Here is a 15778-nt window from a genome sequence, read left to right as displayed (position 1 = left end):
AAAGGTCCACGGGTCGGATTTGAATCCAAGACCACTGCAACGAAGGCCGAAGCAGATATGGTACACGCAGTATCCCACTACGCCACCGGAGCGCCCCCGCAACTAGATTTGTGTGTGTCTGTGGTGCGTGCCTGCGCTGTCGTGTATTGTATGTGTGTGTGAATGTGTGTGTGATACCTGGAGGTGCTACCATTCTTTGCCACTTCTGGAAGAGGCAGGTCTTGAGGCAGTCCCTGGGGCTCAGGCTGTACGTCTTGTGTCTGGACATCAGCTCCTGCATCGGCTCCAGAATCACACAAAGCTGCGGGGAGAAACGAAGGGAGGAACTGAGGTTATGATGGAGGGTTGGAAGGCGGCTGTGTGTATAGTAAGGGCTATATAGCGATGTGGCTATATATGTAATCATGCCTTTAAAAAAAATAAAGGCCTAGGCTCTGTAAACTGGTATAATAAACTGGTCTTTTTTACCACAAAATAAATTAAACAATAAAAATGTAATCATGACAAAGGACGTTCATATCAGTTGATAGATAATTATCACAATAAATGTCAAATGATTATTTCTTTCAAGTTCAATGATGGATTTTCAGATTTAAAAAAAAAAAAATGCTTAACAAGTTTACACGTAGAATTTGATCAGTTATGATGATAAGTTACAGAGAGCTAAATATATATTTAAAAAAATACAATATAAAACAGCAATATGTATGTTCTTTATAAATAAGAGCAGTACAATTGTTACAATTAATTATATGGTGGATGACAGAAAAATAAAAAAAGGACAATGAGGAAAATGTTCTTACACGGAGGTAGTTGAGCGTGGAGTTGGACAGCCCACATCTGGTGATGTTTTTAGCCAGTTGATCGAGCATCTGGGGATCCTGCGTGAACGGGGTTAAAAAGTTTAAGATTAATACATGTATGTAAAGTTTGTGTATTTGACTGCTCTGTGAGTGAGTGAGTGAGTGAGTGAATGACTGACTGACTGACTGACTGACTGACTGACTGACTGACTGACTGACTGACTGACTGACTGACTGACTGACTGACTGACTGACTGACTGACTGACTGACTGACTGACTGACTGAGTGTGTGTGTATTTGTCTGCTAGTGTGTGGTTTTCTAGAACTCACATGTACAAGAATATGAGACATGTCAAAGTGATAAATTAAAAATTATACTGTATGTGTGAGTGAGTGAGTGAGTGAGTGAGTGAGTGAGTGAGTGAGTGAGTGAGTGAGTGAGTGAGTGAGTGACTGACTGACTGACTGACTGACTGACTGACTGACTGACTGCGTGTGTTTTCTGCAGTGTGTGACTCACGTGCATAGCCAGGATGCTGCGTGGCAGAACCTCTCTGTGTTGTCTGATGCTGAAGTGCCACGTCTTGATCCGCATCATGTCGTCAAACATGAACTCTAGGTACAGACGGCCCTCCACACACACCTTAGGATTAACACAGAGAATAGTTAGTGGGCATAGCAACAGAAGAGTTAAGAGAGGGCTGGCCATTAACTGTCCAATATCACTTTACAATATGTAATATACAGCTCTGGAAAAAAGACCAGTCTGGATTTTTCTTAAATCTTCATCTCTACATAACTTATTGAAAATGCTCTTTAATGACAAAAAATGTATTGAAATTTGGTGGAAATGTTGGCAGTAGTTTGTAGAATAAAACCAAAATGTTCATTCTACTCAAACATATGCCTATAAATAGTAAAACAAGAGACACTGAACATTTGGAGTGGTCTCTTGTTTTTTTTCCAGGGCTGTATATAGTCAGCAATTCTGGAGAATGCTTTTTGTCAAATTTTTTGGTGGGTAAAAATCAGTAAATATCTCCTCACGATCCGCAACCTGTTCGTACTGTGTGTGCGCTGAAAAACAATCCAGAGTGTAAACTGGCATGTTGCTAGCCAAGGTGGGTCCCCTTTGTATCCATACCCTTCGTTTACAGAAGCTAGCCTATGTAAAAGCACCTGATGTTTTTCAGCGCGCACACACAGTAGACGGGTAGTTAATTGTGAGGAAAATATTCACTGATTTCGACAAAAAAGTGTTTTTTGACAACAAGCGTTCTCCAGAATCGCTGACTCCACCTTTAACTCTATGAGCAAATATTTAACATGTTCAAAATAAAGCCTTAATTCATTCATTCATTCATTCAATAAATCACTTATCAACCTACGAATATACTTTAGAAAAATGCTCACTTCTCCGAAACACACCCAAAAGTTACACAGTGCACCTTTAACCGTATACCTGTGTGAACATGGGTTTTCCGTTCTGCGTCACCATGGTGCACTGGTCGCAGTCCAGAGACACAAAGTTGCTGTGGAAGGATTCTTTAGGATGCTTCAGCACATAGAACAGCTCCGTGGCGCCGCCTTCAAAGATACTGCGGAAGTATCGTGGGATCAACGTCCTTCCAATGGCTGCACACAACAAAAAATATATATATAATTAATTAATTAAAATGTACCATTTCAACTCTGTCCCTCCAAAAAATTGTAAAATAAAGCGAAAAACACCAAAATATTATCTTATTTTTTTTTTTCTCATAAATCAAATGCATGGAAAAGATAGACGGACAGGTACAGTAGCATAGGAATTGACAGTCACAAAAAGGGTCAAATTAAAATGTACAAAATGCTACTAAGAGTTATATGCCAACCATGATAAAATACTCAACTAAATTTGAAAACTATATAAAACATTCAGATAAAAAGAGATTTGAGATTTACATGATATACAATACATTAAATAATTTTTTAAATTTAGTTTTTTTATTAATTATATATATTTTTTATAATGATCAGCCTTTTCTTACTGTATCTTTTGGGCCCGTCTTCCAGGCAGAAGGTGACTGTGAGCATGGCGTCATCCTCAAAGAACTCTGTGGTGAACGCGTCCCACCACAGATTGTCACATTCCTGAAAACAAGAGAGAGAGGAACAAACGTGAGGCAATACATTTCGAAAGGTCGCGATCATGACATCATTTTGAAGGATTTTTGACTTACAATTGAAACTGTGACACCCTTAAGTTGTATACAGGAAAACACGACAAAATAAATGTCATATTTTCTCCATTAAAAATTGTTCATTATCAAAAGATATTAAGCACAACAGAAGTAAGAATTGTTTTTGTTGCGACTGGTGAAGAACTAAAAAAAACACATTACTGACGAGATGAACTTTCTAAATAAGGAGAGCTGCAATTCAGATTATTTATATTTTGTTGCAAAAGTTAAATATAGTTAAAACCCTCCTCCAATGTACAGAGAGGGTTAGTGTAGACATGTATTTGTTGCAGTGTGCAGACTGACAATGACATAAATTGCTGGCTCATAACAACCACTCAGCGGCGCACTCAGCCATATAAGCAGTCTGCACTCCAATTACATTTTAACCAGGTTTGGGAATCAGATAATCCCATTAAAGCCTGCATGTAAATGAAGTCAGTGAGTGAGTTTTTCCGGCTTAATATGCCACTAAATCCCTAGCACGGTTAGCTGCACATACACAGCATCTGGTAGAGGGGGGATATCTGAAAACATGGCAACCGTAAGCAGTTCACAGGCGAATGTAGCAACACCCATGGATAGCAAAGTAAAATTTAAGACTTTTTAATAATTTTTTTAATGCCACTGAAAATTAAATGTAATGCTACAGTAAAGGACGTACTGGCAAAAGTAGGAAGCATATAATGGAAATTCTGACGCATTTTTTTTTTAAGATATTTTTTTGGCATTTTTATGCTTTATTGATAGTGTAGAGACAGAGGTGAAATGGGGCAGAGAGGGGAGTGACATGCAGAGAACGACCGCAGGCTGGAATCGAACCCGGGTCCGCTGCTGGCCGAGGCCCGTGGAGGGGACGCCCTACCAACTGAGCTAAGGGGGCCCCCCTTCTGACGCATTTTTAAAGTATTTTTAATAAACATAATTTATTAAAAAATTCACAGTAATATACTCACATTGATATACTGTAACAATAGCTTTGTGAAGTGTGTGTACTCTTAAAAAACAAAATAGAAAAGTGCTCATTTGTCACATAACTCCTCCTCTCTGCGTGACTCTCTCACCTCCGTCCAGTTCTGTAGCCTTTTGTTCAGCTCGTATATCCGGTAATCTGTCTGGTTCCCATACGGTGTCGGTCTCCTGAAATGGAAAAAAATAAAAAATGCTTATTGAATGAATACTTAAAGGAATACTTCACCCATACGGAACCAGCGTTCTATCACTATAAAATCACTATTATAATATAATGAATAAGGTTTTTCTTCCCTCAGTCTTTCCTCAGTCTTCCCTTGGCCCAGCTGTCCTGTTAATCCTAACCCTATAGTTTTACTAGTGTGATGTCACACTAGTAAAACTATAGGGTTAGACAGTGAGACCATAAAACACTCTTTCTGCCTTTTCTCAGGCTAGGATGAACCAATGTCAAAAATGTTTGCACATTTATACTACATAGGATCTTAGAGTTCAATACACCTTCATATTCCCACCGGTGAAGTAGGTCTTTAATTCCGGACTCAAAGTTCCATATAAAAAGACAATATAAATACAAGGTCGTCAACACAGATTAAAATACACACAAGCATCGATTCCAATGTTTCCACAACCCAGAGGAGTACCTTGTATCACTCTGTTTAGTGTCAGTGACTGAGTGCAATTATTAGTTTGATTTTTTTGGACTCTAGAAGTCGACACATACATTTGTACATTCAATTCCTTACCCTGCTTTCCAAATCACATACTTTTTCTTTTTACTACACTACATACTAAAGTACAGAAGAGTTTTAGGGCCACAGGAGAGGAAAAAAAAAAAATCAAGATAATTTTATTTTCATTATGTCGAGAAATGTCAAGAATAAAAGACGAATACTCCAAAATGCTATTGGAGTTAGTTGGGCATTTATGTATTTTCAGCATACTGCAATTGACGTGCATGTATTGGGACATCCTGAATCTTTTTCTGGCATACTAAATAGTAGGGAAGTATGGGGATTGGAACGCAGGGTTATTCAACACTTTGCACTAGTTTTTGGGGGGCTGCTTCTCTACAGTCGACACTCCACACCCACAGTGCAAACAAATGGTAACCGCCCGGCCAAGACTAATTACGAGAGATTTTTTTAATGCCTACATTGGTTTAATTACAGGCTTTAAAAGGGGGTTTTATGTTCGCCAATGAAAGGATTCAGTGTACTCACCCCATGCCAGGCTCCATGTATGACGGGGGGTACATGGGTGTAGGCCTAAGAGGAAGAAAAATAACAAATACAAAAATGAGCAACCATTTTCTAAGACCATGTGTTTTTAAAGGTGAAGTCAGCAATGCTTGTTGTCAATATAGATTTTATCAGAAAAATCCAGTTAATTCACAGCTTAGGATCTGTAAATGGGTATGTAAACAAAGGAGGGGGGCACCATTTTAAGAATGATTATGTGCTATGAAACTCACAAAAATATAAGCCAGAAAACTTCAATACCGATCTTTATTTCTAAAAATCTTTGACCTAAAAAAAAAGACATGAACATTCTTCCGAAGACAGCTAATTAAAATATCAAATCTTACAGCTATAGCCAGAATTAAAATGAGACCAACCATGATTTAATGACTAGATTAATCCAAAATCTGCCCTACTTTAAGTTATATTTTCCTTCTGAAATAACATCCAGACTGACTCACCCCACATCTCTGTCCAGCATAGCTCCCGGGTGGAAGGGGGGAAAGCTGCCGCCGTTGGGGGGCTCCTTAGGAGAGTACAGCTTGAATGACTTTGACGAACAGCCTGAACGAACAGCAGACACACACACACACACACACACACACACACACACACACACACACACAGAGACACAGAGAGAGAGACACACACGACACACACACACACACAGGGGGAGAGAGAGAGAGAAAAGAGCAGAGATTTAGAAGAGATTTAGTTTAGATTACTTCAGATTTAGCTCTTGCGAATCACAAAGTAATCTAATGTTGGACGATGATGTCGAGATTTACTCAAATAAAAAAAACTATATTAAAAAAGCGAGCGGCCAAAACAATTTGCTGCTGCTGCTGCTGCTGCTAGCCTTTCATTACCTAATGCATCTTCAATCTGGTAAATGGACAAGAAAACAATGTACCACGGGAGGGTGTGTGTGTGTGTGTGTGTGTGTGTGTGTGTGTGCGCGTGTGTGTGTGTGTGTGTATTTATCGGCCCTGCAAAAAAAATCTGAGAAAGCAATCAGTGAAATTAGTTATCTATGTGGTCTTGTACCATCTAAACCATAATAGTGTAAAAACATATTTCTCTGCACACATCCCCATGTAGGGTTGGCATTGGGTATTGTTCAAAATGTTTTGCTATAGATACAGATACTCATTGACTAAGATACTGGTTACCAAAACTTATTTTTAATTTTACGAAATCCACTCTAACAAGATGACATGATGACTATACTCACTGATGCATACTGCCTGACCCTTGTTGTTTGTAATCTAATGTATTTTTCCTGGATGCTTCCACACTAGCCAATCACCAGCTATTTTACATAATGGCACATCAAACAAGCTGCATTCTCATTGGCTCACTGACATTTATGAGATTAACCCCTTAGATACTGCACAATAAGACATTTTTCCATAAATCGATGGTATGGAGATATATGGGTCGATACCAAGTATTGAACTTTGCTATCCAGCCCTATTCCCCCATGTAATCCTAACTAGTGTGTGTATGTGTGTGTGTGTGTGTGTGTGAGAGAGAGAGTGTGTGTGTGAGAGAGAGAGAGAGAAAGATTGTGTGTGAGTGCGTGTGCCCCTGTGCGTGTGTGTGTCTGTCTGTCTCTGTGCCCGTGTGTTGCGCTACGTGTGTGTCTCTCTCTCTCTTCCCCCCTCTAGTAGCCTCTCTCTCACCCATCCCCCCACTTCTCTCCCTGGTCCCCGGCTGTTGTTGTTGTTAACCCTTCGTTGCCCAGATGAAGCTTTTCAGGGTCAAACAATTCACAACGCTGAGAAAACATCTCGTCCGTATCTCCTCTCAACAAAAGAGACAGACCTCACACAGACAGAAGCTGCATGGAATCAGGGTCTGAATCTGACCCAAAGACAAATTTAAATCCAATAAGGCAGTGGGAAAAAATGCCATGTTTGAGGGGGGAAACAACTGCTCGAAATGTGACTCAGAATAGCAATAATGTCGCCCAACTCTTTGGCGCAGATACAGAAAAAAAAATGTAATTATTTTTTTGGAGATGCTGGTATTTTAGCACTCTTTTATTTTCCTTGTGTCTTGGTCTTGCCTTTGTTATTTAATTGTATGTTTGTGTAAGTTATATGGTCTAAAAACAATGTTTAAAGAAGGAAATGGTAAATGGACTTGACTTATATAGCGCTTTTTAGCCGATTTTCTCAGCCCCAAAGCGCTTTACATATCTTACCACATTCACCCATTCACACACACACTCATACACCGAAGGAACAATCATTCTGTTAAAAAAATAAATGCTAGAAGTAGATAAACATAATACATTTTGTAGTGGTGCATTTATAATGAGCTGAACAGATAGTCAAGTCAAAGTTTTTTATTGACATACATCATACACCGTGGGCCAGTGCAAAGGAACGATTAAAAAAAGGAGAAAGATAAAAAAAAGGAGAAAGATACTGGATAATATGTTGAGATAATAGTAAATCGTGGAGGTTCTTGTACTTGCTTGTAAATCTGGTAATCCCAACAGGAACCTGAAGGCATCACAAGCTTAATGTGTTAGTTTTAATTAATTATGCACAGCAGCAATCACTGTCGCTGTGAGAGCTGGAATATAAAATGGTGATTGTGCCAAATTAAAGCCAGCAGGCGGAGAAACATGGCCAACTCGAAATGTGGCATGAAGCCTAAACGAGCTGGATTTATTTTCTCTTCACATTACTTATATTTTTCCCTCATTGAAAACAAATTATCAAAAACTCATCATGCATTTGTGATATGTTTTGAAATTTGTATATGTTTTGCGAATTATAGCATGTTTAGATAATCTTGTATTTTTGAGACTGATGCTAATTAATGTGCACTGTCCCTATCAAATAAACTTGTCCTGAACTTGTGGATACACCCCAAGACCCCTACACCAAAGAAATAGTGGCGATAAAGTCAACACAAGGACACATATAAGAGCCATAAAAGGCATTAGTTGGGGTAGGCTAACTAACTAACTCTGTCCTGTCCCAACTACATGAACAACAACCCTTTTCTTCCTTACTTCCTTTCCTTAGAATGTCTCTGAGGTCATTTTCTCCTCCCAGTTACAACAGGGGTGAACCTGCTCAAGACACAACAACAGGGGATCCCTATGCATAACCTCTGACCTATAACCCCTTCCTCAATAGCCCCCAGACAGCTTTCAACAACATATGATCATTCCTTGCTCTGATAGTGATACCAACTGTGCAAAAACGTATATAAAGTCTATGCGCAAAACCAATTCCGATGTAAAAAATATGAGACAAAATAGCAAAATCATATTTTCTCTAATAGACAATCCAATCTAACTTTATTTATAAAGCACATTTAAAAACAAAAGAGGTGAGCCATAGTGCAGCACAGTCAAGAAGCCAAAAATAGTCACAATAACAGAACGCACAATATAAGGCCTATATAAAAAATTAAGAGAAATAGGCTATACAAGGCCCCCCACATTCTGCAAAAACGCTGACACACAGACAGACAGCTTGGATAAACGTCAAACACACACACACAGTAGAATAAATACAAGAGGCCATTTCACCAGCATTATAGCATAGACAACATCTAACTAGCCTACATGCAGATAGCAGGGCCCAGCACTGTAACAGATGCATTTACATAATAATCAATCCAAGTGCCAGACATAGCGACCAGGCAAAAAGCATACCGAGTTTATAAGCACACTTATCATAAAGCCTGCAGGCATATAGCCTACTTCAATAGAAAACATCAGACGAGACGCTCAAGATGCATAACCCACTCATATACAAGAGGTTAACTCCAAACAGCGAGACTTTGATGCAGTTCAGTCCGCCCAAACTGTTCACTGCAAACAATAGCGCTGCATCCAAAGAGGCTGGCCCTCGTCCAATAAAACATCCACAGCTATGTGCCAAGACTTCCCAACAGACTAGCACTCCTCTGGGGGGACAAATACATGCTTAATTGAGGTCATGCTATGTCGACATTTAAAAAGATAAGCCATTATTCACTTTAACAAGAGGGGAACAGGCGTACACTGACAACAGGGCCGCATTCATTGACAACGGTTGCCAATGCTAAACTACTAACCTAGCTAGTTGCTACACAACCGTTGCCACGGAACTCACTTATAAATCCAACCCGTTCGCTTGGTTACCGGACAGTTTTACGTGATGTATTGTGTGCCTGCGGTGCTGGTAAAGTAGCGTGGTTGTTAGTTGTGAGTTACCTGCAGAGAAATGACCACCGAAAAGGCGGTGTTATCGGTGTTTTCTAGCCGCCTAGCCTCGCTGCTAGCCGGTTGTTAAAGCTCCAGCTCCGGGGCCGATGATGGTAATGCAGTCCTCGGCGCGATGATCCCAAACAAGGCAAGCAGTGTGAAGTGGGAAAAGGAAAAAAAATACTCCAGCCAGTTCCCCCTGGTTCCTGTCAATTTGCAATCCCCCAACTATATGTTTTTTAAAGTGTCATTTGCGTACGGGGGAGGGGGCCAGCGTTACCTATCTACTACTACGACAGGACCCTTTGTTCCTGCCAGCCGACACACACACGAACAAACAAAGGCCCCTCCTACTCCAAGCTCCTCCGCCCATCCCAACCATAATCCCAACTCACTCACAGACCGGGACAAACCATCCAGTCTAGGCCCGCCTGCCTCTCCCTCACAGCGGCCCCCAATTAGTGCTGTCCAGGGCAGGACCCATTCCTGCACCAGTGGCCCCCAGGGTGGTACAAGCAAGGTGAACATACACACACAGCTATTATCATATTCATGTCATATCATTAGCCTATTTCACAGTCTGGCAGGAGCATAGACTATGCATGAATATGAATGAATGAAAAGCAGTGTTGAGGAAGCTACTTTTTCAGCATAGCTTTGCAAACTAGATTGCGTAGGCTATTGTGTCTGAGTTGTTTTTGCTTTGAATGTGTTTGACTCGACATCATTTAAAATGAGGGTCAACTGATCTTTCGAGTATAAATAAAGGTTAAATGAAATGAAAAATGAAAACTATAAATTACTTCACACTGCAAGAAGTTGAACTAGAGCAAAGCTACCCTAGGGGAAAATCTATTTTGGTTAGAGGTGGAGTCAGTGATTCTGGAGACTGTTTGTTGTCTTAATATTTATTTTGTCTAATCAGTGAATATTTCCTCCCAATACCTGTCCGAGGCCTACCACTGTTTAAATGTGCATAATGCAATGGGGGAAAAAAACTATGGTGTTAATACACAGCCTAGGCTCTGTAACCTTGTATGTAAACAAAGTGACTCACTGTAGCTAACAACAAGCCCCTTTACAGAGCCTAGGCTGCGTATTCACTGGATTTTCTTGGGCTCACACACAGTAGACCTATTTTTTTTTTTTTTTTTTAACCTTTATATATACAGGTAGGCTATATCCCATTGAGACCGAAGACTCTTTTGCAAGGGAGACCTGTTTTCCTTTCCCACGTTACCATTCACACACCGATAGCAGGCTAACTATCGACATTCACACGAGGCAAGGTGGGTGAAGTGTCTTGCCCATGGACACAACAACTGTGACACAGGTGGCAGGGCGGGGATCGAACCTCCAACCCTTTGATCATCGGCCGACCCGCTCTACCAACTGAGCCACAGTCGCCCCAATGCCTACGGTTTACAGCTGATCCTGACCAGATATTCACTGAATTTGCCAAAAAAGTGATTTTGACAACAAGCATCCTCCAGAATCGCTGACTCCATCTTCAAATCGACCTATATTCATATTATTCTGCAAATATGTGACGATCACTATGGTTACCTAAATATTATTTTTTAATTTCAGACCAACCTTGTAAAGTAAAGGCTTATGAACAAAATGATTAACTTAGCGGACGACTGAAAATCCTTCAAACGACACAGTACCGGACCTGCCAGATTATGTAACACTATAATCCGCTGCCTCACTTTTAATCAATAACCACTCTGTCATTCTAATGTTTACAAGCAGCGATATATTTGACGGTCGAGAAAAAAAAAAAAATTTGTGGTCTGGAAGTGCATTTAAAGCTCAATTTGTTGAGGCTTTCGCTGGTTGGTTTATATAATTATATAAAGCCAAGAGTGCAGATTAGAGAAGTGAAGCAATGCATTTTGATTAAGAGAATGTTGAACCCACACACCACGAGTTACTCTTAACGGCATGAACCCAACGGAAGGCACAGAGCAGAGATGTGATTGGAGGAGAACAGCAAATACATCAATCAATGTATCAATGTAATTGTACATACACCCACCACTCGGTCACATTTTTTTAAATGACATTTAAACCTGCAGTGTGTAGAATTTGGGGTTTTATTTCCTAGCAGATTTTGTAGAAAATAATTATAATATCCATAAGTACATTTAATTTAGTGCATAATAGCTGAAGAAAATGTTTTGAATAATTTTTTTTTCCCTTAGAAAGGGTCTCATATATGTCCATATTTCTGCATATCTTGGACCAAGGCCTAGTGCCGCCATCTTTAAAGTGTCATAGTTGGAATGTCATCAGGTGCATTGTTTAGAAATTAGAATTGTTCTTGTCCTTGAAGGCCATTGTAGCTTCTGTTATTATTCAAAAGGGTTGGGGTTACCCAGGGAGCGCTGCATTCTAGAACTTTGTAGAACTTTCTTGATGATGTCATATTACACACTGCACCTTCAATGCTAATAAGAATAATCATTAAAAAAATAAGGTGCTTCTCAAATTCTATTTCAAGTAAGTGTGTCCATATCTAGAGTGTTGCCTTTGTGAGATTTCTTCAATTTTTTTTAAAATCCCGGTAAAGGGTTTTTACTGGGAGTTTTTTCTCAGCCGAGCTAAGGGTGTAAGGGCAGGGTGTCATATTGTATCATATTGTATGAAATGTAAAGCCCACTGAGACAAATGTATTTGTGATTTTGGGCTATACAAATTAAACTGATTTGATTTGATTTGTGGTTATGAGGGGAAAATTCATTGTGAAAAAATTACAGGGGGAGTAAAAAAAAAATAGACTGAAGCCTTCTTGTTATTGCACAGGCCAAGCTCAAGGATTTCTTGTTTGGAAAGATGTTTCTCCAGTGTCTTTTCTTTATATATTTTTTTTAAACTTTCACAATTAAAAAGGTCCAAAACTCAGTTCAGGAATGTCTTGCACATGAAACATTATCAACCAAATAATAATCCAATCAAAATCAGAAAAAGAAAATAGCGGAACAACACCATGTAAACACTGGGGGGATTGGTACCAATTTGAGATTTTTGTCTATTTTCCTTCCATAACATGTCTTCTTTCATACTAGTAGCCTATAAAAAAAAAGGTAGCCTACATTCGACTAAACTTTGTCTGATTGCGTCTGTAGATTTCTTAGTTAGTGAATGTCTTGCATATGAAACATTATCAGCCAAATAAACATAATCAAACAGACAGACAAATGAAATAGAGGAACACCACCATGTAAGCACTGGGGGGCTCCAGTGTGCTGTGTTCAGTGTTGATGGACTGACACAAGGAGAGATAAAGATAAACAGTGTCTCCCTCCAGTGGCGACTGCTGCAAACACACACCTCACATCAAGCTTTAGAATACAAAACAAGCCCTGAGTTCCAATCCCCATACTTCCCTACTATTTAGTATGCCGGAAAAAGATTTAGGATGTCCCAAATACATACACGTCAATTGTAGTATGCTGGAAATACATAAATGCCCCACTAACTCCGATAGCATTTTGGAGTATTCGTCTTTATTCTTGACCTTTCTCGACATAATGATAAAAAAAACTTCCTTATCTGATTGTTTTCTCTCTTCTGTGGCCCTAAAACTCTTCTGTACTTTAGTATGTAGTGTAGTAAAAAGAAAGAGTATGTGATTTGGAACACAGGGACTATTTAATGAATACACTATTCACAAGAAAATCTCAAACCAGGGGTGCCCTTAGCTCAGTTGGTAGGGCGTCCCCCCCATGGACCTCGGCCAGCAGCGGACCCGGGTTCGATTGGTCGTTCTCTGCATGTCACTCCCCTCTCTGCCCCATTTCAACTCTGTCTCTACACTATCAATAAAAAGCATAAAAAAATGCCAAAAAAAAAATATCTTTAAAAAAATCTCAAACCTAGAAAATCAAAATGACAAACAGGCTGTTATCAAAAACCTGTTCTGTAAAAACGTTGGACTCTTATATTTTAAAAATGTAATAAAGATTTTGACTCTGGCTTTATCCAACACAGATTGTTGTTTTTTTAAAGAGAAGCACATTTACAGATTATTAGTTAGATATCGCCAAATTTGGACATTTATTTCAAACATTTCTGAAAATATTCTAATAGAAAAAATAATTGCTTCAATGTCATTAGGCCTAATCTACTGGCAAAGAGTTTCATGATGATATCTATACGTTAAAAATGTTCCCCTATTCACCGGCAGTGTTTAGCGCCTTAAGAAAAAAATGCATCATCTGCAAAATATATATATATGGCTATATAAACATAGACCAGAATTACACCGCCGACCGGGTAACATATGGATTATTACAAGCCTGACTGTGAGAATCGGATCCGGTTTCATCTGTATTTAGTACGAGTCACATGTAGTCCACACATGCACTGAGCACCTGGCAAGTACAGCTGGTAGGAAGTCACAGTCAAATTGACCAAAGTGCTGTGCAAAATTCAATACAAAACAACATCCCAGCCCCGGAAAAACATTAAGAGACCACTCCAAATGTCTCTTGTTTTTACTCTTTAAAGGCATATGTTTGAGTAAGATGAACATTTTGATTTTATATTATAAACTACTGACAACATTTCTACAAAATTCACAATAAAAATATTGTCATTTAGAGCATTTTCAATAAGTAATGTAGAGGTAAAGATTTAAGAAAAATCCAGACTGGTCTTTTAATTTTTCCGCGGCTGACATGAAAAAAAAAAAAGAGTGTCAAAGTCTCATCTTTTGTTAAAAGCCAATGCAAAAAAAGTGAGTCTTCAGCAACGTTTTTAACTGGTCAACTTTACTTTGCAGGGATCCAGGTTCCATTCATTCACACGCAGTCATAGACCTTTACAGGGTTCCAGGTTCCATTCATTCACACACAGTCATACATAGACCTTTACAGGGTTCCAGGTTTCATTCATTCACACACAGTCATCACATAGGAAGTGATAACATTAGAGTAAGGAAACATTATATGTCAGTCATACTATACAAGGTCTTATTTTAGTCACCGGAAAAAGGGTCTTGTACTACATAAGACTTAATGTGTCCTCTGGTATTTATAGATCCCCAGCTCCCTAAGACCACTGCCCATGTAGCCTATACTATTACGGTATACACTATACTATTATATACAGAGAGATGGGCTGCACGGCATTCACACTGAAATTCCTTCCATGCATTCTCATAACAGATAATAATGCGCTCTCTGATACATAAAAATCGTAAATAGATTGTATTGGATATTAATTTTTTTCAGACTGCATATAAGGTGGATAACAAAACAACTGTGACACAGCACTTGATTTCTTTCTTTTTTTAAGATAATTTTTTGGCATTTTCAAGCTTTAGACAGTACAGAGTTGAAATGTGAAGACAGAGAGAGAGAGGGGGGATGAAGAAGCTACAATATGGTACAAGGTCACTAAGACTTCACAATGTGTAAGGTGGCAGTAACCTTTGACCTTTTAACCTCCAAAATCTACTCAGTTCGCTATGACCAATATCCAATCCAATCTAATCTAACCATTTCAACAATGACTCAGATTCAAACTTTGTGCAAAGTTTGAAGAAGATCCCGCAAAGCGTTCATGAGATATCGCGTTCACAAGAATGGCCCGGACGTTCAGACAAACAACCCAAACAACACAATGTCTCCTCCGGCCTTTGACTATCGCCAGCACAGCGGCATAAAACACTTGTGCCACAGAGAAAGTGAAGCAGCAGTAAAGAAATCTGAAGAGAGAATTGGTTAAAAGGCATGTTCATATTCCTGTTGCTGCCTTTTTGGACGCTACACCTATGAACTCCAAAATCTATTCAGTTCATCACTGTGTCAGAGTCGACATTTGTGCAAAATCTGAAAAAAAATCCTGCATAGCCTTCAGGAGATATTGACGCCACAGTGGAAGCTCACAACTGTCAGGGAAGCTGAAGTGACACCTGGCTGGTTGTGATAGCAACGGCACAGCACACACACACACACATAGACACACTCTATCTCTCTCACACACACACACACACATACACACAAACACACACACAGAGACTCACACAGACTCACACACAGACACACACACACACACACACACACACACAAGCACACCTAGACACACACACACACAAGCACACACACACACACACACAGAGACACACACACATACACACACACAGGCACACACACACAAACACACACACTCACACACACAGAGACTCACACACACAGAGACTCACACAGACTCACGCACACACACACACACACACACACACACACACACACACACACACACACAGAGACTCACACAGACTCACGCACAGACACACACACACACACACACAAGCA

General features: G+C 39.5%; 1 protein-coding gene across 1 annotated transcript in view; it reads right to left on the bottom strand.

Moving 5' to 3' along the window:
* The window catches only part of LOC307257573 (LIM domain-binding protein 1-like), a 34451-nt gene that overhangs the window by 5585 nt on the left and 13088 nt on the right, over positions 1–15778 (bottom strand). The window contains exons 2-9 of the mRNA XM_080036834.1: positions 5701–5803; positions 5222–5266; positions 4091–4166; positions 2835–2937; positions 2267–2439; positions 1325–1447; positions 804–881; positions 178–301 (exon numbers count right to left, since the gene is read on the bottom strand). Of these exons, the coding sequence (XP_079892960.1) occupies positions 178–301; positions 804–881; positions 1325–1447; positions 2267–2439; positions 2835–2937; positions 4091–4166; positions 5222–5266; positions 5701–5803 (825 nt within the window). The remainder of the gene's footprint in view (positions 1–177; positions 302–803; positions 882–1324; positions 1448–2266; positions 2440–2834; positions 2938–4090; positions 4167–5221; positions 5267–5700; positions 5804–15778) is intronic.

This window comes from Ammodytes marinus, assembly GCF_949987685.1.
Source record: "Ammodytes marinus genome assembly, chromosome: 11".
NCBI classification, from domain to species: Eukaryota; Metazoa; Chordata; class Actinopteri; order Uranoscopiformes; family Ammodytidae; genus Ammodytes; species Ammodytes marinus.
Note: the sequence above shows the minus strand (reverse complement) of the source record. Positions and strands in the feature narration are given on the sequence as shown.